The 25098-nt window shown below is 49.6% G+C and overlaps 2 protein-coding genes across 5 annotated transcripts in view; both read left to right on the top strand.

Moving 5' to 3' along the window:
• Positions 1-25098, top strand: part of TSPEAR (thrombospondin type laminin G domain and EAR repeats) — a gene marked incomplete at both ends in the record, with an annotated part of 153565 nt that overhangs the window by 108192 nt on the left and 20275 nt on the right. The window lies entirely within an intron of this gene.
• Positions 7955-19882, top strand: LOC308436808 (uncharacterized protein; the record flags this gene model as incomplete). 4 transcript variants are annotated; one of them, XM_080937790.1, is made up of 2 exons in its annotated part: positions 7955-8153; positions 19371-19882. In XM_080937790.1, 2 exons carry the CDS (start codon positions 7955-7957, stop codon positions 19880-19882), a joined length of 711 nt encoding a protein of 236 aa, XP_080793916.1. The 4 variants fall into 4 exon arrangements, with proteins under 4 accessions (XP_080793916.1, XP_080793914.1, XP_080793913.1 ...); XM_080937788.1 differs by having other exon boundaries at positions 7955-8175; positions 19387-19882; XM_080937787.1 differs by having other exon boundaries at positions 7955-8208; positions 19387-19882.

Raw genomic sequence — 25098 nt, 5'->3', positions numbered from 1 at the left:
CACAGACATAAACAAACACACTCACAAATAAACATACACAAATATTCACATACCCACACTCACATACACACAAACACACATACTCATATACATACACAAACACAAATAAACAAGCACAAATATAAACACAAATACACAAACACATACACTCATATACACAAACACACACATACAAACACTCACATATACAAAGGTACACAAACACACACACAAATAAATTTTTAAAAAATTTTAAGATTTATTTATTTATTATATTTAAGCACCCTGTAGCTGTCTTCAGACACACCAGAAGAGGGCATCAGATCCCATTATAGATGGATGTGAGCCACCATGTTGTTGCTGGGAATTGAACTCAGGACCTCTGGAAGAACAGCCAGTGCTCTTAACTGCTGAGCCATCTCTCCAGCCCATAAATAAAAAAATTTAAAGACATGAGTTTGTCAGCAGAGTAGGAATTATGGGAATTGATCCGCAATGACTCAGTGCTCCAGCAGTCTCTGACCCCACTGGCTGTTGTGGTATATCTTGCTGGTCCTTACCTGAAGGGACAGCCCCTTGCAGCCTTTCAATATACATGAGCCTGATCAAGTTCCGTCTAAGTGCCAAGCAACTTGGAAGCAAGAGGGGCAGGCAATGGGTCCCACCTGAGCCCTTTTATTGTCCAGCACCTGATCTGTTCTAAGGACTGAACCTGCCACCCTGACAGTGCTCGACCACGCGTGTTCAGCTTCCATGCATGTCTTTGTTTGCCGCATGGGGCTGGCAGGGCAGTTTTCTGGTCCTTGACACCATGGCTCATCTCTGTGGGTCTCCCACTGACGATGGCCAGCCTGGCCTTGGGAGATTGGCCATTCCATCCTTGGAGAGCTCTGGGAATGAAGCTTGTTTCCCCATCACTGAGAACTGCAGTCAGTCAAGAATGGCCTTCAGCATTGTGAGTCAGAACAGCGAGGGAGCATGGGGGTGCAGGACCCCCATTTCTAGGTGGGTAAAGCAGCCATGCTCAGGGAGGCCCTGTACCCACGCAGCGTCCTGAAAGCTGTCGCTTACTCGGACCATGTGACTGTGCAGAACGTGGTCTCCTGCTGCAGGTTTGCTCTGAGCTGTGAGTTCGTATTGACTTTTTTTTTTTTTTTTTTTTTTTTTTTTTTTTTTTTTAGCTCTTGAAGCTGATGCGGAGCTTGGGAAGTTCCCGAGTGAGGCAGGCTGGCGCTGCCTTTGCTCAGCTGGGTATCTGGCATGTGCTCACGGCAGATCCAGCCCCCCCCCACCCCACGAGGGCAACCCCTCCATGTCAGGTTGAGAATGGAAAGACAAAGAGGTGGAATTGATTTGGTTACTGGTTTTCCACCTAGTGCTGTTTGAATGGGGCTGGATGGTGTCCCCAGAGTCTGTCTTTGACGCCCCATCATCCCTGGGATGGTACATAGAGGAGGGACGTGGTGGAGGTCAGGACTACCTCCTTCTCACCACAGGGGTTCTTCTTCCTTCTTGTGACCTCCTTTCAGGCCACCATTCATGGTATCATGCAGTTGGTAGGCGACCAGGACAGAACTGGGATTGTATGGCTTTCAGCCTCCTGAGCCATGAACTGTATAAACCTCTTTTCTTCATAAGCACCCAGCCTCGGGCATTTCATTATAGGAACAGAAAATATGCCGACACACTATATCTAAGATTCACTTCACTGGGTTGAATGTGGTGGGCTGCTGTTACGTTAGCATCAGGTGACATGTTGAAGCCCACTATTGTCAACAGCTGGGACAGTTCATACCACACCATGTAATCGGTCTGAACATGGCACTTACAGTGTCACTGCTAATTGAGACTTGGGTGATGTCCTTACCCCACTAACCCCACACCCTAGTTTTCCTGCCGACTTTTCCTCTGCCTTTTTAGTTTAGCCGCAAGACAAACCATTGCCAACTGGGGCCTTAGACCACAAACATGAATTCCTCCCAGCGTTAAGGGCTGGAAGTCAGCCTGGGGGACAGTCCGGGTTCTGTTTAGGGTCCATGGTTACAGACCACATTCCAACCCGCAGAAGGGGGCTGTCCCTGCAGTGTAACTGAAATCACTGACCCCATCAGGAGGCTCCACCTTGCTGACTTGCTCCCCCATCACACTCACACCCTGGAGGAGGGGCACTGACAGTTAGACTCAGCCCAGAGTTCATTGGTGCCGAACACAGGGTCCTTCTGGCTGCTGATTGAAAACCTCCTGACGCCTGTCCCGAGTGGACACGCAGACCCAGCCTTTAACATATGTGTCTTACAGAAGCATATTGCACATATAGTATATTCTTTCCCACACCCCCCTCCCTCCCCCTCCAACTGATCCCTTTGTTCTCCAGACAGTTTCATTCCTGTTTGCTTTTAATCCACACTTACATGATTTTCGGTAACCGTATAAAATCTAGGGCCTCAAGTGGGATAAAATTTTACAATACTTATTTCTCTGAGAATTGGCTGGCTTCCCATATGTGACTGTCCCTGTGACAGCCATTTCCTTAAAAACAACATGACTTTCTTTTGCTTTTTGGATGAAAGCTCGGCTGTGCACACTCGCACCCTTTCTCTGTCCGTGCTTGTTGATGGGCAGACAGACTGTTGAGAAGGCTGTAGAACACACCGATGTACTTCTGTGACCTGGAGTCCCTCAGAGACCAACGTTCTTATTCACAGGTATTCAGCTCCCAGGCACTCAGCCAAGACAGTGTCCCTAATTATTTTCTGTTTTCCTTTTTAAAAGAAGATTTTAAAATTGTGTGTGTTTATGCATATGGATATAAACTGGAACAGAATGCTGGATCCACAGGAGATGAAGGTTCAAGCCAGCATAAACACCTGATGGAAGTGCTGGGAACTGAACCCAGGTCCTCTAGAAGAGCAGCCAGTGCTCTTAACCACTGAGCCATCCTTTCATCTCTGTAACCATTATCTCTTGTCTTTGTCTATTGTCATGACAAAACACCATGGCCAAGATAACTTACAAAAGGAAGTATTTAACTGGGGCTCACAGCTCCAGAGTGACCATCGTGGAGGGAGGAAACATGCCAACAGGCAGGCAGGTAAGCTTGGTGCTGGAGCAGTAGCTGAGAGATTATACCTCAATGCACAAGCATGGGGCAGAGAGAGCTAATTGGGAATAACATGGGTGGGCCTCCAGCACGTCAAAGCTCATCCCAGTAGCATGCCATGTCCACAGCAAGGCCACACCCCCTAATCCTTCCCAAACAGTTCCACCTATTGGAGACCAAACATTCAAATACATGAGTCTGTGGGGGTCATCCTCATTTTAGCCATCTCATCTCTTGGTGATTTTTTTTTGTCCAAGTTGTGCTTTCTCTCTCCCTTGTGACTGGGTTGGCGTCCCTGCCTGGTCACAGTGAGACACCTACTCTGTTTATTATCTTTTCTTTCTTCTGTGTATGCAGGAACCTGTCATGTTTTTCCTTGATGCTTCTGGAAGAAGCTCCATGGTGCTAATTTGTTTTCCCCTGCCTCCAAGGAGAATTTTAAACCCAGCTGCTTAGGGATACATTTCCTCGAGGTACTTCCTGCATTCTATTTTGGAATGCAAGGAATTGCGGTGTAATCTTACTGTGTAGCCAGGCAGGCTGCTAAACCTCTCTGTGCCAGGTTCTCTTTATTTGTCTAAATATAACTTAATCTAGAAGGTGATGTGACTGAATAGATATTGAATTGATTACTTTAGCTGCAACACATTATGGATGCGTGTGCTGTGTGTGTGTGCTGTGTGTGCACGCACGTGCAAGTATGTGCATGTGAGTGTGTATGTAAGTGTGTGTGCATATGTGAGTGTGTGCACGTGTGAGTGTGTGTGAGTGTGAGAGTGTGTGTGAGTGTGAGAGTGTGTGTGAGTGTGAGAGTGTGTGTGTGAGTGTGTGTGAGTGTGTGTGTCTTCTCACTGGAGAGGGCTTCAGTCCATTACAGTGGATTAAACATAGTGGTGCAAACCTGGGAGAGCTCACAGCAGAAGTGTGTTGCGCAGGCTCCTCGTGCTTCCTCACCAGGTAGCACAGAGATCAGAACCAAAGCAGAGCCCATCTAGAACCCTCAAGCCCCACCCTGCTCTCCGCATCTGCCTGCTAGATCCAGTATCCAACCTTCCCCAAATGGCACTGCCAGCTGCAGATCAAATGTTCAAGCACAGAGCGCAAGGAGGCCATTCCAGTCAGGGTCATTCCACCCCTGGTCCCACAGGCTTATGGCCTATCCTCAAAGCAAAATACATGCAGTACAAATTCAAAACTCCCCGTAGTTCAACAGCCTCAAGACTGTGAAAAGTCCAAAGTCCCTTTTGAAATGCAAGACAGTCACTTATTGATGTGTCCCTTTGAAATCAAACCCTGCTCGCATACTCCCGCATAGAAACATTCCTAATCCAAACTGGAGGAATGGAGACAAAAAAGACACAGAAAAAGCCTCGCCAAAGCAAAAGCAAAAGGTGAGCAGGGCAACTCCCTCAGCTCTGAGTCCAGGATCGCATTCACAGTGTCCTTGCCTGGCTCCAGGGCCCTGAGTGGCCGGGGCCACCACTCTGTTCCCTGCAGCATCTCTTTCTTTGGCAAGCCCCACCCCATGTCTGCAGCCTCCCTCAACAGAGTTCTGATATTCCTGGCATCTCCAACTCGCTAGGGTCCCCACTATAGAATTCTAGGACTTCTCTGGGTCCCCATTACTGCTTGGGATTCACCTTTGCAGCTTCGCGCACGGTCAGTACAAGCTCTCGTGGGGACAGTGCCTGGCCTCAGAGTCTTGCTGGAACCTTGGCACATGCTCCATGACTTTACAGTTCTTGTTGTGTGCATGCCTAAAATCGTAGGGACTACACGGGCAATGACAGCAGGATGTGTTGTCAGCTCAAGACTTGACTTGGCCTGTAAGAGTCCAAAAGTTGCTGAAGGAAGACCGAAGGCACAGACAGTATGCTAAAACAAAAGGCGTTTGTTCTGCAGAAACATCCAGCATGCCAGGGTCACCATTGTTTCAGGGTGGCAATGCAGACAAAGACATTCGAGTCCCTCTTAGACCAGAACTGCTCGATTGCTTATGAGATAACAACAGACTTATAAAACCTAGGGCACACCCCAAGGGGTTAAAAAAAAACAAACAAAGAACATTAACCAAAGGTCATAAAGAAGAAATACACCACAGGACCACAGGTGCAAAAACATGAGATAAGACATTGACTGGCTTTATCTATACAAAACTTCAAGGGCAGCTTAGTTCTGGCCTTTAACTTTCCATGAACCTGTAAGCTAGTAACAAAGGATGAATGTCTAGCCAGATAATTGCTCCTAGTGGATATGCGTGTAGACATTCTTTGTTATAAAACTCTTATTCAATTTATGGCCTGAATTTATGTGCAAACTCATAGAGATCTTTTTACCACGTGAACACACATGCTTTGAAAGTTGTACAAGTGCTGAGGACAAAAGGCAGAGACAGGCCTTCCTCCCCTTCTCTTCCAGAGACTTAGAGAAACACAATTCTCTGCAGAGGCTTTACCTAGTCTGGCACTAATTTACTGTGTGGTGCTAAACCAGAGACTTCAGCTCCTTGACTCAGAGCAACCCAGGCAGGCTGATCAGCTGTGGAAGCAAAATACCTTACACATAGGATGGATAGCAAATAGTTTATGGCCTAGATTCTGTGTGGGGACAAAAAAAGAATAAAAGGGGCTCTTCAGGACCTTCTTCCCCACAGCCACAATGGCCTCTGTGGACCTGTATGGAGGAAACATAGATGGTCTTGTTGGAGCAAGTTGTCCTGGAGTGGGCATGTTCTTCTCAAGGTCTCATCTCTACTTCCCAGTTCAGAGTATGAAGTTTTTCCTAATGTGCACCGATCTCTTCTGCAGTTACGACTGCTTCTCTTGGCATCTGCCATACCAACAGCTGCTTTGTTAGAGACTTTAAATTCTCTGCTGTAGCTTTTCTCGCTCAGCTGCACCTTTTCTTGCTCTGCTGCACCTTTTCTCTCTCTGCTGCACGTTTTCTCACTCTGCTGCACCATTTCTCACTCAGCTGCACCTTTTCTCCCTCTGCTGCACCATTTCTCCCTCTGCTGTACCTTTTCTCGCTCTGCTGCACCTTTTCTCGCTCTGCTGCACCTTTTCTCCCTCTGCTGCACCTTTTCTCACTCAGCTGCACATTCTCCATATCTTTCCACTATGCTTCCTGCTCAGAATCCTCACTGCAAACCTGGAGAAAGGCAGCGAGCATCAACCACGCCACAACCTGATGCTGGATGTCTTTAAAATTCTCCCCATCAAACAAATTAGTCCACTAACTTTTTAACTTAGTCCCATTCAATATTCTGGAACATGGCCACCAGAATGTAGTCAGCCCCTTTGACATACTGTAAACCTGAATGGCCCTGAACCCAGGTCCCAGATGAACCCTAGTCTTTGAAATCTCTTGAGTCAGGTCTTCATTGTCCGAGATGACCTCTGATCATGGGACCTACCACAAGAATTGCCTAATAGGCATAGTTTACAATATTCCAGAATTTTCTAGCCCCAGACTCTTCCACATTCCTCCCACACAGCAGTTCCAAGGCCTGACCACAACAGCAGTGACACCCCAGTCTGATTTTCCATAGGGGTTCTTTTTCTTGCCATCGTTAGGGAATACCCAGCGTAGGGAAGCTAGGCTTGTTTAGGCTCCTTGTTTGAGAGGGTGCACAAGATGTAAATGTTGACTGGACATGTGGTGACTCTCTTGAGGGCTCTGCTAGGCAAATCTCACAGTAAACTGAGTCTGTGGTGTTACTTGTTGTGGGGTACACAGATGGTGACAGCTACCGTGAAGTACCCCATGTGCAGAAAAACCACTTGGGTTTGGGTGGAACTTTGGTTACGGCTGAATGAAAGCTACAGAAGCCCTAAGCCCCGGGGACATCATGTCCTGAATTTTCTGGACATTCCCTGGTGAGGGTTTAGAGCTGAACACACCTCTGGTACCTTCTCACGGTTCCAGGGCTGTTTTAACCCCTCTGTTCTCACCTTGACACAGCAGTTGCCCAGGGGCTACTGGCTGCTGAAAAACCCTCATCTGGGCTTCCTGCGAACATGGGCAGAACAGTTCCTTAGATGGGCAACTTGATCATTAGTAGAGAGTTCTCTCACCACAAACAATAGGCATGCCTGTTATGGTGTAGGGCTGGTCACTGTGCTGTGGCTGGGGGACTCCTGAAACATGGTCTCCCTGGGCCGTCTGTCCTCTCTACCTGGGATCTACCTGGGATGGTTTTGGAGATGGCCCTTGGTTCTAAGGATGCATTCTGTGTGCATCCTTAGATTATTGGTTTTCCCCAGGACAGCATGGGAGATTCTGGTGACAGTGGATTTGCTCACCCCTCCCTCGTGTCAGCTGAGAACTCTAAGGGCGTCCATGCTGTGAGAGACTCAGCTGTGTGAGGTCCCAACGTTGTTTCTGCCCATAGTGTTCCTCTACACATCTCAAGAGAGGACAAGAGGATGCTGGGATGCAAGAGAGATGTGCCTGTGGTGAGCATCTGGGATCAGGGCCAACTCTCCCTTACTCTGCTCCCTAGCACAAGACAGCCAGGCGGATGTCAGAGGCTGGGGACACAGACTACATCCTAAGGGTCATCTCCAAAACTATAACAGGTGGCCACAAGAGAGAGAGGGCAGACAGCCCTGGGAGACCATGTCCCAGGTGTCCCCAAGCCACAGGCCTAAGCCATGTGACCAGCAAAACACAAGTTAATGACTGAGCCCCACAGAGCACCCTCTAAATTGAACAAGGAAATGGAAGTACACAAAGCCTCACGCAGCAAAACATACCTGGAGGATAAAAGCCCGGAGCCTGGAGCACCTCTCACACACACACATACCACACACACTCTCAAAACTCACACATTCACTCAACACACACACTACCGACTCTCAGCCAACCCCCGCCATGGCCGCCTCCACCAGGTCCGTCTGCTCTGACTCTTGCACCAACGCCTCCTGGCAGGTGGATGACTGTCCAGAGAGCTGCTGTGAGCCCTGCTGCTGTGCCCCCAGCTGCTGCCAGCCCAGCTGCTGTGTCCCTTGCTGTGCCCCCAGCTGCTGTGCCCCAGCCCCCTGCCTCACCCTCGTCTGCACCCCAGTGAGCTGTGTGTCCAGCCCCTGCTGCCAATCTTCCTGCTGCACACCCTCATGCTGCCAGCAGTCTAGCTGCCAGCCAGCTTGCTGCACCTGCTCCCCATGCCAGCCATCCTGCTGTGTACCTGTCTGCTGCACACCAGTCTGCTGCAAGCCAGTGTGTTGTGTTTCCCTCTGCTCTAGCTGCCAGCCAGCTTGCTGCACCTCCTCCTGCTGCCAGCCCTCCTGCTGTGTGCCCATCTGTTGCAAGCCTGTGTGCTGCGGGGCTTCCTCCTCCTCGTGCTGTTGATTGTCAGGCTGTGAGCCTGATCTCTATCTGTCTTCCCTGATCCATGGTCAGACTGGGGTTCTGGGGTCTACCCACCCACATTCTTTCTTCACCAGCCCTGCAAGGTCATGAGCTTGTGCGTCCTCCAGCTATTCTCCTGTCTCAGTTCCTGAAGTGCTGGCTGCTCCACCTCACCCACTCGTAATCTGTCTGGCTTGATCTTACCAGCTGTGTAACTCTTGGCCTCTGAGCCAAGAATAATAGAATAAAACCTCTTCTGTTCCATTCCATCTCTGTCGTAATTGTCATACAGCAAACTGACTCTGGGCCTGCATCTGGCTCTGGGGTCTGTATCTTGCTTTGTGCTCTGCACTTGGCACTGATGGCTGTACCTGGCTCTGGGCTCTTGCACCTGGCTCTGGGCTCTTGCACCTGGCTCTGGGTTCTTGCACCTGGCTCTGGGTTCTTGCACCTGGCTCTGGGCTCTTGCACCTGGCTCTGGGCTCTGCACCTGGCCCTGTGAAGCCTGCACCTGACTCTGGACCTGTATGAGCAGCTATGGGGTGCAAATATGACCTGGGTCTTCTGTCCCCTTATTCTGTGCTCTGCTGCTGGTCTTGTGGGCAGCGGAAATTCTGCATACTGGTTCCCACCCTGAGTAATACTTAAGCTCTAAATAAAGCTTCTCCCCTCTTGCTTCTTATGTCCACCATTGTGTGTGTGATAAAGACCAGGGGACTCTGGTCTCTGACCCAGCAACCACAGGGTCCACTGTGAGGAAATGTGGCATCCTATCTTTCTGACCATACATGTGCTTGGAAAGACTAAGCAAATGCCAGAATGTAGGAAGCAGAGACCTAACCTTTGTCTGGCCACCTGCAGAGGGGAGATAAGGCATGGGGCACAGTAGGATAGAGACAGCCATAATCCTGGAGTGGCCACAGCAACATAGAGAGGTGAGGTAATGTGCCCGTGGGAGACAGGAGGACATGATGTCCAAATGTGGGCAAATGTGGCCACACCCTTGCTGAGGGTCTTTGAGAACTGTCTCCTGTAACTCCACAGGCAGAACTAATAGGTCAGGGAGATGATGACGTTGTCTCTACAGGGATTCCTGGGTTCGCTTGACAGCAGGGACAGTGGTGGCCACCTCATCAGGGACACATTACCTTGGTGCTATGTGACGAAGAAGACAACCTCCCATGGTAGCCTTTGCTGAGGTCCCAGGTGTCCCCATGTTGGCATCTTATGCTGGGCCTATGCGGTGCCAGATGGTAGCACTTGAAGTCACAACAGCACCACTGACGTGCCCAAGCTACAGATCACTAAGTAAGTAACAGATGGCACTTGATAGCTTTGGGCTTAGCTGTTGTGGTGACTGCCAGTGTGACCTTATTACACATTGTTAAGTCAGAAGTTCTCAAGCTGTATGGGTTGTGACCCCTTTGAGGATCAAATGACCCTTTCACGGGGGTCACCTAAGACCACTGGAAAACACAGGTGTTTGTATTACAATTGTGTAACAGTAGCAAAATTAGAGTTAGAAGTAGGACTGCAATGGTTTTATGGTTGGGGAATCATCACAACACAAGGAATTGTATTAAAAGGTCACGGCATTAGGGAGATTGAGAACTGCTGTTCTAAGTGGTGGTACCTGGTGTCTTTTGGTATGCTGCGACAGTGGCTGCTGATGTAACCTTATCACAGATCACAGGTGCCAGCAGAGCTCTTCACAGTGTCAAAGTTCCTCCACACACTTTCCAGGGTGGGTGCTTTTGTGAGGAGTAGAGGATGGGCTCTGAAGGACGGTCCTAAATGTCCAATCTCTAAGGTGGTGAGAGGAAGATGAAGGGGTGGGGCTGCTACAGAGACTCTTATGATGAGTAGGTAACTAACTTTCTTATATAGCCAGAACTACCAGCCTAGGGAATGGCGCCACCTAGAGTGGGCCTATAGAACTCTTAGAACTGGCAGTGTAGTGCTCAGGAAATATTCACAGGACACTAAACCATAGAAACATCAGGCACAACCAGGAGAGCTCTGTCACCTTTACCTCCCAACCCTGCCCTGCCTCAGGCCCAGTCCCGAGCGATAGGTACAGTTCCTGTGTGAAACTGGTACCTGGAAAAAAGCGGACATGTTTCTGAGGAACTTTGACCCAACCTAGAGTCCTCTGAGAAGTGGATCTCAAATGAGGGATTGTCCAGATCATACTGGCCTGTGGACGTGTCTGTGGGACATAAGCTTGATTGTTAACTGATGGAGGAGGGCCCACTCTAAGTGGCGCCATTCCCTAAGCCTGTAGTTCTGGCTGTATAAGAAAACTAGCTACCCACTCATCAAGAAGCAAGTCATACCTGGTACTAGAAACCTAGCCAACTACCCAGGGCAAGTGAAATCTACACCAGCATAATCCCTAACTACATTTCAAATATTTATTCTTCTACCCACAGATGAGTGTAGTTCTCAGCCCTAATCAAGGAAACACCTTTGCAACAGACAAAGATGATAACAGAAAAGCGATAAAAATGGAGCCCAGTGCCCACTGACGTCTCCATAATACTGTCCTTCACTCAAGGCTCAGGGGTGATTTCGGAAGAGCGGATGGAAAGACTGTAGGAGACAGAGGAACAGGAAGTTTGCTGTAGGATTGTGTCTCCTGGAGAAGCCAGGGAAACTGCACCCATGAGGTCTCGCCAACACTGCTACTAAACATGAGCCAAACAAGGATGAAATCAATGACATGCTCAAATGGGCTCAGCCCTACACAAAGAACTGCAGGCAAATAAGAAATGCTGAGAGGGGGAGAAACAGTCTCCCCAGGGAAGAGCACAGCAACCGGTTGTCCAGTCGCAAGTGGCCAGTCCCACAAACATACACATACAAGTAGCATCATATGAAGTGAGCAGGTTGTGTTTATATTTTTAGGAATGGATGGATGGATAGATGGATGGATGGATGGATGGATGGGTGGATGGATGGATGGATGGATGGATGGGTGGATGTGGATGGATGGATGGATGGATGGATGGATGGATCCAAGCAGCAGATGTGTGTTATGTATGTGTGTGTGTAACAATTACATAAAAAGAGACCATGGATTTGAATGAAAGCAAGGAGGTATATAATATACAGGAAGAGCTGGGTCAAGGAAAGGGAAGGGGAAATGATATAGCTAAATTATAATCTCGAAAATAAATAAAGCTAGCTGAGCACGAGTCTGTGAGCAAGCCATGCCCTTGCTGTTCACATCAAGTTCCTGCTTGAGTTCCCCCATGACTTCCTTCAGGGATGGAGTGGGGCCTCCCCTAAGCTGGCCTAGGTTGGAGTGTTTTATCGAAGCAACAGAAATCAGGACGTGTAGTCAACTGTTGTCACCTGTCTGAGGCTCCCTGGTAAGACCACTTTGGTTCCTCTGGTTCAGCCCTTGCTGGCTACGGAGATGACATCTGTTAGGTATAGAGTGTCGCCTGTGGACACCTGGGTGGAGGAGACCTGGGTAAGCGGCTGAGTGAAGCTGGGGACCAAATGCTCTGAGAAATTAGGGTTTCGAAGCAGTCCCGGGAGTCTAGAAAGTTCCAAACATGACCTCAGCAGCACATGCTGAGAGAGTCAGTCTTCAGCTTTGAGCCCTGAGCAAACAGGAAGTGAGGGTGTAACAGGAAGTGAAGAGGAGGAGGGTGGAAACTGATAGCCCGGAACTGAGGGGAAGCCTTGGGTAAATACACAATAGCTACAAAGCTTAGGGGGAATTTTTTTTTTTTTTTTTTTTTTTTTTTTTTTGTCACTGTGAAAAGATACCTGAGGTAAACATAGGATAAGGAAAAAAGGTTTGTTTTGGCTCAGTCTCACCGTGGGGATGCATAACATGGGAGATGCTCATCTTACTGATATTGGGAAGAAATGGCAAAGGGTCAGGGTTCCTTCACAGGCAAACTCAGTGATCTAAGTTCCTTCTACCAAGTCCATCCCCCAAAGGGTCCCTGCTCACCCTAGTAGCACCGCAAGTCGGGGACCAATTAGCTTTTCAGTCTTTGGGAGTCATTTAAAATCCAAACCATGGGCTAGAAAGATAGCTCAGAGGTTAAGAGCACTGACTGATCTTCCAGAGGTCCTGAGTTCAACTCCCAGCAACCACATGGTGGCTCACAACCATCTGTAATGGGATCCGGTGCCCTCTTCTGGTAAGTCTGAAGAGAATGACAGTGTACTTGCATACATAAAATAAATCTTTAAAAAAGAAATCCAAACTATGACACCAGGCATTTAAGGGACTCAGCCAAATCGGTGCCCGGGCACTAACTTAATGGAACAGTTCTGAGGCTGCCTCAGAAAAATTGTAAGACAAAATTAACAGGTTTATGGTGGAAGTTTATCGGTACAAACAGGCTGCAGGGAGGTGGAGAGAAGCACAGAAATCCAGAAGCAGCCTTCAGAGCTCACTGTCCAGTGTCAGAAAGTTTCGCGTCTGGCAGAGAAGGGAACAGGAGCTGGGTACAGAAGGAAACATCTAGAAAATGCTCCCAGGCTAACCCAGACACTGCACTTGATGAAGAAGGCCTTCAGATCTGATCTGCTAGACAGAAAGCTTTGACCAGACAGACCACAGACAGCTGAGATAAACCAGGTCACAATGAAAGGAAAATGGAAGGAAATCCAGTAGCAATTCTTGACTTGGAAAGTAAGACCTGCTCAAGTGGAGATTTCCCTGTAGGGCCATGGCAGCCAGGGGTGGGGGGGAAGGGCAGAAGAGCCAAGGGACAGAATGGCAGATCCCTGAAAGAGCCAGTATAAGGAACAGGTTTCTGTTTGTTTGTTTTTTAAATTTTTTGAAGACTTATTTATTTTATGTATGTGAGTACACCGTCGCTGTCCTCAGACACACCAGAAGAGGGCATTAGATCCCATTACAGATGATTGTGAGCCACCATGTGGTTGCTGGGAATTGAACTCAGGACCTCCAGAAGAGCAGTCAGTGCTCCTAACCTGTGAGCCACCTCTCCAGCCCTTGTTTTTTTTTTTAATCTTTAATATTATATATATAATATTATTATATTATTATCAGTCTGCCCTCAGACAGTTCTTCATCCCATTCCTTCTCCCCACGTTCACCCCCACCCCCAGCCCCCACCGCAGGCTTCAAAAGGATGTTTTCACCCCCATCTCATCCCACCCCACCAGGCCTCTCCACAACCTAGGGTTTCAAGTCTCTCGAGGGTTAGGTGTGTCTTTTCTCACCGAGGCCAGACCAGGCAGTCCTCTGCTGCATATGTGTCAGGGCTGTTTGCTGCCTGGTTGGTGGCTCAGTGTCTGAGAGATCTCAGGGCTCCAGGTTTGTTGAGACTGATAGTCTTCTTATGGGGTCGCCCTCCTCCTCAGCTTCTTCCAGCCTTTCCATAGTTCAACCACAGGGGTTCCCAGCTTCAGTCCACTGGTTGGGTGTAAGTATCTGCATCTGTCTCAGTCAGCTGCTGTTTGGGCCTCTCAGAGGGCAGCCATGCTAGGCTCCTCTCTGTAAGCACACCATAGCATCAGTAATAGTGTCAGACCTTGGAGCCTCCCCTTGAGATGAATCCCAAGTTGGACCAATCACTGGACCCCCTTTTCCCTCAGTCTCTTCTCCGTTTTTGTCCCTGCAGTTCTTTTAGAGAGTATCAATTCTGGGGTAGAGTTTTTGACTGTGGGATGGTATACTGGCTGGTTGTGTGTCAACTTGACACAAGCTGGAATTATCACAGAGAAAGGAGCCTCTCTTGAAGAAAGGCCTCCATGAGATCCAGCTGTAAGGCATTTTCTCAACTAGAGATCAAGGGGGAGGGCCCATAATTGTGGGTGGTGCCATCTCTGGGCTGGTAGACCTGGGTTCTATAAGAAAGCAAGCTGAGCAAGCCAGGGGAAGCAAGCCAGTAAGTGACATCCCTCCATGGCCTCTGCATCAGCTCCTGCTTCCTGACCTGCTTGAGTTCCAGTCCTGACTTCCTTTGGTGATGAACAGCAGTGTGGAAGTGTAAGCTGAATAAACCCTTTCCTCCCCAACTTGCTTCTTGGTCATGACTAAGACAGATAGCAACCCCATCTCTCCACTCAATTTTCTTTCTCAATCATCTTTCTGCTGGAGGTGGATTTTACAGGTTCCCTCTCCCCACTGTTAGCCATTTCATCTAAGGTCCCTGAGAGTCTCTCACCTCCATGTCTCTGGTACATTCTAGAGGGTCCCCCACCACCGAGGTTTCCCGTTTTCATTTGTTCTGCTGGCTCAGAGTCTGAGCGGCACCGACCATCATGGTAGACAGGGATGACTTGGTGCGAGGAGTGTGAGGCAGTTTGTCCAGAAACAGACCGGAGGTGAGGCTGACTATAAAATCTCAAGCCCTACCCCACCCCCACACCCCAATAACCTTTCTTCAGGCCAAGCTCCACTTACCAGAGGGTTGTGCAACCCTGCAAAGTTGAGCCACCAGGTAGGGGTCAAATATCCAAACACATGAGCCTGTGGGGCCATCTCACTTCTGAACCACAGCCTTTCCCAGAAATGTCCTAGACACAGAATCACGCACGAGGTTTTTCACCTCTATCGCCGTGGACCATGCAGACAGAGCTGAGAAGCAGTGAGAAGCATGAAGTTACACCACTTGCCAAGTCATCACATTTCCTTAGATTGGTTCTCAGCTGCTGCCCCCACTTAACCCAGGACAGTGATTCAATGACAGCTCTAGATTTGAGACTCGGGAACACAGATGTCAGCACATCTATGCAACTTACTTGGGAGATACAGTGTATTTTTAAAATTTATTTATTCATTATATGTGAGTACACTGTAGCTATCTTCAGACACACCAGAAGAGGGCATCAGATCTTATTACAGATGGTTGTGAGCCCCCCATGTGGTTACTGGGATTTGAATTCAGTACCTCTGGAAGAGCAGTCAGTGCTCTTAACCACTGAGCCATCCCTCCAGCCTGATACAGTGCATTGAGTCCCTTTAACTCCAGAACATTCTCATCTTCCTTCTGCATATTCTACCTCCATAAAGGCTTACAGTCAGCAGTTCTCCGTTTACCCACAAGCCTTTCCTCTGTGATACTTCAGTGCTTTCTCGGGATCTGTGCCTCAGGGTACTGGAGCCTGGCTCTCATCTCCAAAGGCATTCTCTGTGGGCACAGAGCTCTATGCTTGGCACTTGGCATCTTTCTGATGAGAGAGGATGCTTCCATGGCCTCCTGGTCTCTGTCTTCCCACCGAGGGCTCATCTGTCAATCATGCAGCTTTGTAGAAGGAGCCATGTCTCTTCCCACCCTACTGACCATCAGTGTATTTCAGTCCTGATGTGCATGTGTGGATTCCTATGTAAGGTTTCACTAAACTCCCCACCCCCATCACAAATATTTATTTTTTTGTATGTGAGTACACTGTTGCTGTCTTCAGACACACCAGAAGAGAGGTCACTGGATTCCATTACATATGGTTGTAAGCCACTATGTGGTTGTTGGAAATTGAACTCAGGACCTCTGGAAGAGCTGTCAGTGTATTAACTGACTTAGCTGGGGCAGCTCCAGTCCCACTAAACTCTTTAACTTGTACCTAAAATACACTTTGTACTTGTGAAACAGTGTTTTCCATCTGTTTAAAGCCTATTTGTATTCAAATACCTCACCCCCACCATTCCCCCTTCCCCTCCCCATCCCCCTCCCCTACCCATCTCCCTCCCCCACCCCTCCCCCTTCCCCTACCCCTCCCCCTCCCCCACCCATCCCCCCTCCGTCTCTCTTTCCAGGATTCAAACAGTCCCCAGCACTGTGTCTGCACATTGCTTCATCTCTGCTTCTCCCTCTCCCACCCCTGTATTCAGTCAGCAAGCCCCTCGCCTCCTTTCTCTCTTCAAGCTTGTCTGATGTGCTGTTGATCTAATCTGCTACAGACTTGAAACCTCAGATTTCGTGTTTTTCGTATCTAGGATTTGATGATTAGTTGTGGACTACAAGTTGCCACTGAAGAAATCTTCATCTTTCTCCCAGTTCTTCTGAAAGATTTATCACTGACCCTTAAAGGCAAACATTTCATTTGACCTGAAGAGAAACAGGAGCATCTCCATGGTTACCCTCTTTTATTTTATTTTATATTTTTGGTAGTACTGGGGACCAAACCCAGGGCTTTGTACATCCTTGGCATTTACTCTGTCTGGGGCTAAGCTATGCCCCCAGCCCGTCTGAGTTGTCTTAAGTCCAGGTGAGGCTGTTTTAATATCTAGATCTATTGTTTGCTCTTCTGTCGACTCTTGGTCAACTAGTCTTTGTCTTCAGCATGCTTGGTAACACTTTACCAATGGCAAGAATTTCAATATATGTAAATCTAAGATCCCTTAAGTCTCTGATACTATTGTCTGGTTCAGATGGGATGGCTGTGTCTCTGGCAAACAGTCTGTGAGCTGACTTATAGACCAGGCCGTATAGTTTTTGAACTGTTTTACCCCAGGGAGAGTCCTGCATAGACAGTCAGTGTTTGCTTCTGAAAGCCAGTGCATTCCAGACCCTTCTGTGTTTTCTCCTCCAGTTCCAAGAGCATGAGAGTCTCTGGTCAGTTTCTTGGCCTCTTACCAGTGAGCTGAGACTCAGTCGGCGCCTAGAGAGGAAAATCTACAGTAATGCAGACCCCATCCAGGGCTTTCCCGGTGACAGGGATTTGGTCCCTCAAGTCTCAGCTATCCCTGTGCCTCCTGGTGCCTGCAAACAGACCTTCAGGTCAAGCCAGACTCAGCCATAAGGATTGTCCCCAAGGCTGGATTCCCAGCAACCATATGGTGGCTTACAACCTCCTTGACTCCAGTTCCAAGGGATCAGGCACCCTCTCCCTTGTAGTAGTTTGTAGTACATGGACATACATGAAAACAGAACACTGTACATGTAAAATGAAAATTAATCATTTTTTAAAAGTATATAGGCACTTGAGAGGCAGAGGCAGGCAGGTCTTTATGAGTTCAAGGTCAGCCTGGTGCACATAGTAAACTTTAGTCCATCCAAGGCTGCATAGTGAGAGCTTGTCTCAATCTTCACCTTGAAGAGTATATGTGGATAAAAGAGAGCACAAGTGTATGGAAAGCAATTTATTGGGCTCAAAGGACACAGAGAGATAATAGGAATCACAACCAAGTATGGTCAGCAGGGAGTCTCAGGCAGAATCAGAATGAGTTGTCCAACCTGTATCTTTCCCAAATGCAGCCATCCCGTAACAATTTCTCTGCAAAAGGACAGGTTTCCATGACTTCGGAGACCTTCTGCTGAGAGGTAACCACGCCAGGTCTTTGGAGACTAGACAGTGAATGAGACAAACCGGATTCGGGCTGTGGGGACGCAGTGTGCTTTGGAAGGAGAAGGGGAGGAAACTAGACAGAGCAAGAAAGCTGGGCAGGGGTGGAGCTGGTTACCGAACCGCTCTGGCCTTCAACATAGAGTGAAATCCACAGCCCAAGCAGAGCAGCACACAATCTTCCATCCACCCTCTACCCACAATGCACTTGATACTTCCATCCCGGCACCTGCCACATACTTGGCTCTGGAGAGGGTGTGGACGTCATGGCCTCTAGCCTGCACTAGTCTCCCACTCTCTGGGGCAGGAGTCTCTCTGGGGCCACATGAGATGACCTACACTGAGCTGAGTGAACACCGCGACACCTCTTTCAACCTGGGACATGCTGGGTGTGGAATGGCAACTGGCCACACAGGTCAGTCTGTGCTACTTTAAAAAAAAAAAAAAAAAAAAAAAAACCCGTATGGAAAGACTAGCCCCAGACGCGGGTGTTACTAAGAGGCTAAGCCTTAGCTTATAGCTGCACACGCGCTTCAGAAGGCCCCAATGGTCATTCCACCCAAGTGCGGGGTATGCGTCTAATAAGGAAACCAGTAGTGAAAACTTTTATATAAATAGGTGTAAAACAAATCCACGTAGTTACAGAGGTGTGAGACTGATCCGTAGGGAGGGTGAGAAAGGCTAGCCAGGAGAAGCCAGGCAGAGAAGTGGGAGGATTGGGTAGGAGGCAGACAAGGCACATGGACACCATCCCACATGGAGCCCCTCATGGTCAGAACTTGTAACCCGACCAGGAGTAGCCAACCTGCCAAGGAGATGGGCTCAGCTTCCTGCAGCCTTAGCCCCGAGGACAGGGTGGACAGTGTCACAGGGCGCCGCAGAGAGGTGCAGGAGCTGAGGAGATGCTGTAGCGAGACACGGACAGGGGGTTATTAGCCGGATGCTGTGCCCTCATATCCAGGAGCCCTGGGCAGGTCACTGCACACCTGTGGCCTCTGGGCACTACCACAAAGTGACAACTGTCATTCAGAGCAAGGTTCTGGGAGGGGGTACTGAGCAAATTTCTCCCCTGGCACTAATTCTTGCAGAGGGAGCCAGAGCCCTGGCAGCCGGCCGAGGCTGGGTGACATCCCTGCAGCCCTCCTATGACAGCCCGACCGCACAGCTCACACAGCCTCACAGATGCTCCATCGCTGCTCCCAGCACCACACGCAGGCAGGAAACAGACCTGACAACAACGTCCCAGACAAACAAACACCCGGATGACAGCCATGAGGCTCAGCAACAAGGAAGGGGGACCAACAACAGCACAGGGGCATAAAAGCCACAGCCCAGCACCTCACACACACCTTCCCACACTCACACACTCACTCACACGCTCACACTCTCCTCCAACCCAGCTCTGCCATGGCCGCCTCCACCAGGTCCGTCTGCTCTGACGCTTGCACCAACGCCTCCTGGCAGGTGGATGACTGTCCAGAGAGCTGCTGTGAGCCCTGCTGCTGTGAGCCCAGCTGCTGTGCCCCCAGCTGCTGCCAGTCCAGCTGCTGTGTCCCCAGCTGCTGTGTCCCCAGCTGCTGTGTCCCCAGCTGCTGTGTCCCCAGCTGCTGCCAGTCCAGCTGCTGTGCCCCAACCCCTTGCCTCCTCTGCACCCCAGTGAGCTGTGTGTCCAGCCCCTGCTGCCAATCTTCCTGCTGCACACCCTCATGCTGTCAGCAGTCTAGCTGCCAGCCAGCTTGCTGCACCTGCTCCCCCTGCCAGCAGCCCTGCTGTGTGACCCTTTGCTGCAAGCCTGTGTGCTGCACACCCATCTGCTCTGGATCATGCTACCAGCAGTCTAGCTGCCAGTCCTCCTGCTGCCAGCCCTCCTGCTGTGCTCCTGTGTGCTGCAAGCCTGTGTGCTGCACACCCATCTGCTCTGGAGCCTCCTCCTGCTGCCAGCCCTCCTGCTGTGCTCCTGTGTGCTGCAAGCCTGTGTGCTGCAAGCCCTGCTCCAGCCTGTCCCTGCTGTGCCGCCCTGTGTGCAGACCTGCCTGCTGTGTACCCAGCTCCTCTTGCTGTGCCTCCTCCTGCCAGCCCAGCTGCTGTCGCCCAGCCTCCTGTGTGTCCCTGCTGTGCCGCCCTGCCTGCTCCAGACAGGCCTGCTGTGGCCAGAAGTCCAGCTGCTGATGGCCTGGCTACTGTAGGCTTGCGTCCTCCTTCCTGATTCCTCTCAACTCCTTTACTCTGTTCCTGATGTGGGATCATCCCACAACAGAGCCTCAATATTTTCTATACACTGGCTTGAGCTATGGCCCCTGACTCCCAAGAACCTCACCTGCACCCTGGGTCACTGTCCCTCTGCACTGTCCCTCTGTTCTGGCCAGTTGTCTTTGGCACAAGCCGTTGGGCAGTTCACATCGTCAATAAACTCTTCTAACGTCCTGCATCTCTTCTCATGCTCTGAGAAACGTGGCTTAAGTGGATGTCGGTCTCCAGTAGCTGTGGTTGTCTGCAGGAGGGACGGTCTTAGCACTGTAATGGAGTAGATGCTGACCACCTGCCCTGAGGCTGCCCTGTGGTGCTCAGTGTCTTGTTCTGTACAGAGTGTAAGAGTGAGATGCTGCAGTGATTGAAAGGAAAGAATGTTAGGAGAAAGATGATGTTCCGAGTCTCAGCGTCAATGGTAGGGAAAGAATGAAGAGAGTGGGTGGGGGGGTAGATATGCTCCGTGGAGGTGTGGTGAAGCCTGGGGGCAAGAGAGATGCCTCTGGGGGACCCGTGTTGGGAATCTCTTCCCCGGAGGGACCAGCCACAGGATGGTAGAGTACAGAATAGAGTTTATTCTGGGCATGGGGGAGTTAAGAGGATAGTAGGGGCAAAGGGAGAAGAGGAGTAAGAAGCAGAAGTCAGCCATGAGCACGTGAAGAGAGAGGGACAGGGACGAAAGGAATGGGGAGAGGGGGGTAAGGGGGAGAGCAAGAGTGGAAGAGCAAAGAGCAGGAACACAAGAGAGGAGGGGGCAAGCAGCCCCTTTTATAGCGGCAGGTAACTGGGCGGAGCATACCTGACTGTTGCCAGGTAACTGTGGGGTTGGGTATACCTGGCTGTTTCCAGGGAACTGTGGGGTGTGGTTTATAGAATCCCAACAGTGATGCTTCCCCATATCTGGAAAAGGTCCCCATCATCTCCAGAGAGTTCCCATTGTCTAATGGGTGATTATCTCAGACACACACATAGCCTGCAAGGAGAAACTGCTGATAAGAAATCCCCAGGAAACAGACAGTGGGACTCAGGACATCTCCCAGGCATGAAGCCTATCTTTAGCACCCGGGGTAGAACCCTGAGGGGAATTTCTCTGAAGTGAGTCAGAGAAATTACCTGACCTAATTTACTATCAGAGTACCTAAGTGGAGTCCTGAGTTACCAGTCTGATGTCACCCAGCCCTTGAGTGATCCCTGAAAGACAGCATCCAACCACAGAGTCATTCAGTTTAGTAGGTGCCCAAGGCAAGAAAACTTAGCCCAGTAGGTGATCAATCAGTTGACGGGAACCCACCGACCTCACCTACCCCATATAGCCAAGAAGTTAAAAACGGGGGGTGGGGGGGAGCAGTTGCTCAAAGATGGGAAGATGGTTAGAGAAAGAAAGCCAGAGTGAGGCTGGAAAGGAACACTGTTTGGAAGAGGGGCATTGATGAATTGGGGATGAGAGTCACCGCCACTAAAGGCTATGGTCAAGCCAATAAGCCACAGGTCTGGCTCAGGTACTGCCCATGAGAACTTCACAGGACGAAATGGCTGAGCTGGAGCAACAGGCCAACGCCTTGCCCTGAGATGCTGGAACCCAGGGATCTGGCTTTGCCACCAACTCTACTCTTGGGGTCAGACATGCTGAGGACTTTGACAATTGAGTGACACACACAGCCCCATTGTAGTTTTTTTCTAAAAAGAAAGAAAAAACCAGGAATATGGTAGAGGTGCAGTATGGTGAGGTGGAAGGGGATGTCTCCGAGGGCCCATGCTGAGGCATCCCTTCTCTGAGGTGCCAGCCATGTGAGGGGTATAGTGGAATAGAGTTTATTTAGGGCATGGGGAGGGGAGTTGAGGGGGTAGTAGAGACAGAGAAAGGCAGAGACAGACAGACAGACACAGAGACAGAGAGTAGAGGAGTAGAGGCCGGCCATGAACATGTGGGGAGAAGGGGGGAGAATGGGGAGAGGAGAAACAGAGGGAGAAGAGAGCAAGAGGGATACCTGGCTGTTGCCAGGTAACTGTGGGGCGGAGCCTAGGAATGCTAACACCCATCACTGCTGTGTCTTACAGAAGGCTTTGCTGTCTTGTGTGCCCTCAGGGTTCTGGAACCCTGTCTCCCTGAACACCAACTCCCAGGGATCCCTTTACAGCCTGCTCCCCTTACTGAGAATCACACTTAGAAGGTGCTTGTGCCTCTCCAGGTCCTACTGTGTTCTCCCACATTCTCCAAGCCCTTCTAGGCCCCTCCGGGTCCCCCCATATTCTTCCCCATCCCACTGTCTCTCCCTTCTTAGCAGGGTCTCTTCCTTCCCCGCGGGGTGTTTCCCTCCCAGATGAGGCTCAGCATGGCTCTGTGGAGCTTTTGCCATCGTGACTAAAGAGCATCCATTCATAGATCTTTCTGTGACGCCTTGGCTTTTCAGCTCCTTTTAATAAATACCACAGAGTGTGAATACTGGGTGGTTGGAGAGTGTTTTTTTTTTTTTTTTTTTTTAAGAGCTCACCAAGTTCTTCCACAGCCCTAAGCCATCCTGCATTCCCAGAGCGCTGAGGGAGAATATCCTTCCTCCCCAACATCTGTTCTCTCTCTTTCTCTCTCTCTCCCTCCCTCCCCCCTCTCTCACTCTTCTGCTCTCCCTCACTCTTTCTCTCCTTCTCCCTCTCTCTCTCTCCCTCACTCTCTTGTTCTTTCTTCCTCTCTCACTTTCTCCCTCTCTCAATCTCTCTCCTTCTTTTGTTCTCTCTCTAACTCTCTTTCCCCCTAGGGTTTTTCTACACAGTACAAACTGCCCTCAAACTCAGGATCCTCTTCTTGCCTTAGCTGAGATCACAGACATGCTCCACGCTACCTGCTGAGGACTTCACAGGTTTCCAAGTTTACACCGTGAGCATCACTTACCTTCTGGGTATCTTCCTTGGTCTAGCCTGCTCTCTCAGCCGTCTTTCTTTTAGTTAGGCTGTAAGATTCCTTTACAGCACGAATGAGGATCTGTGTCAGATATGAGGAGCAGATTCTATTCCATGCCCCTACCTCCATTGAGCCCTGGTGTCTCTTCTGCGGGTTGCTTATCGGATTGTGAAAAATGCTTGCCTGAGCAGAACAATGCAAGGGAGGAAGGGTTCATTTTAGCTCATGGTTGGAGGACACAGTTCCCTATGGTGGGAGTGTGAGGAGGTGAGTCCACAGAAAGCAGAGATGCACGCTGGTGCTCAGCTCCCCCTCTCTCTAGCCCATAGGATGGAGTCATCCAGCCTGGTGGCTCTTCCTGCCCAGTTAGGCCTCCCTGGAAACACCCTCACTGACATGTCCAGAGGTGTGCCCCTGGGTGATGCCAAATCCTGTCAGGCGACACTGGCCCTCAACCATCACAGCGCAGATGCAGCACAAGCTCTGCCAAGGGAGAGACTCACAGCGGTGGGCACCTGTGCTGAGGAAGGCTTTCTTATAGTACCCAGGTCTACCAGCCCAAGGATGGCACCACCCAAAAGGGACCCTCCTCCCTTGATTGCTAATTGAGAAAATGCCTTACAGCTGGATCTCATGGAGGCATTTCCTCAAGGGAGACTTCTTTCTCAGTGATAACTCCAGCTTGTGTTGAGTTGATGCACAAAACCAGCCAGTACATTGGGTCAAAAGAAAAAAAGTTTAAAGAGGCATATATATATATAGAAGAAAGCCTTTTATCTATTTTTATTAAATATATAGTATACATTATATATTATGTTATATATTACATATTAAATATTGTACATTACATGTTATATGTTATGTGTTATATGTTGTATATTATATAAGTAGCATAGCTGGACTGAAAGGAAGCAGGTGAGACTCTCAGCAGGAAATGCCACACACACAGAACAGGAACCCCACAGCCTGTTAGAGGCACTGAGACTAAGAATCCCAAGGGAGAGTACAGCCTTCCACACTGTGTGTAGGATGCTCTGCAGACACAAGGCAGCTCGGCAGATGAGCCCATTAAAGACCCTCAACCCAGCACAAGCCATCAGATAGTGCACCCTGCCATTAATACAAAAGAGTGCTACCCAGTCACACTACTTCGGGATGCATATTCCCTGCCCCTTAGGGGAAGCACATCCTGAACACAAACATTCATCCACCACCTGACCCAAGAAAGCTACACGGAGCCTTTACTCTAGAGAAAAGAAAACTCATTGTCACATGAAGCACCAAACACAAACACTGGTCATAGCAGCTTTATTTGTGTCTGTAGTAAACAGGGGATGAGTAAAATATCCAGCAGCCTCCGGATGCATACACCGTGGTATTAATACAGTGGAATATTCTTGAGCCATAAAAAAGAGAGGTAAATTTTGTATGCAATAGTTGGTTGAGCTATATATAGTTCAATAGCTCAATAGTTCAATAGTTGAGATCATAAGCAACAAAAAAAAAAAAAATGGATTCAATGGAGGGGAGGGAAGGGAGTGGGTCTGCTGGCTGGTGGCTTCAGGTGGGCAGGCTAACTTGCCCCTGCAGGCTTAGGAGGGTCACTTGGTGCCTACTGTCCCTGGCTTTAGCTCTTCTTTCCCACACAGGAGCTCTCAGAGCCTCTTGCTAAAGCCCAGCCTGTCTCCCTCCCTTCTCTGGTATTATCCACCTCTGTCATCCCACAGCCTCAGCTCAGCTTAGTACCCATCCTAGCAGGCTCGGGTTGGCTGTGGGGCTGTCTGAATGCTCCCAGGGTATCCGTGTGCACGAGGCACAGGTTTCCTGCCTCTGGGAGCACACAGCCTACTGTTGAGTTTCAGGTGCACAGTCCACACCATTGTGGGACTTTGTTCTCTGCTTCCCTTCTCTGATGCTGTTCTGGGAAGCCTGGAGGAATCTGTCCCCTCCACTTTCCCTCACTGTCTCATGATCTGCAGACCCGTGCCAAAGTCCTCAGTGTTTGGGGCAAGACACGTGGTACATTCACAAAGCCAGACCCAGGACTCCACTCAGAGGATCAGGCACCGCAGCACCCTAAGGTGCTAAGTCAGCACATGGAACTCAGGAGTGACTCTTCAGTAAATAAACAGATTAACAAAGGCTTTCGGGACGCCGCTCAAAATACCCACCAGGAAGGAAGGTTCTGCAGGCTTCCGGCTGAAAACATAGCCTGTCTGGTATAAAAGCCTGAGGACATAGC

Source organism: Micromys minutus (genome assembly GCF_963924665.1).
Source record: "Micromys minutus genome assembly, chromosome: 25".
NCBI classification, from domain to species: domain Eukaryota; kingdom Metazoa; phylum Chordata; class Mammalia; order Rodentia; family Muridae; genus Micromys; species Micromys minutus.
The sequence above is the reverse complement of the archived record's forward strand: the minus strand, read 5'-3'. Positions and strand labels throughout refer to the sequence as shown.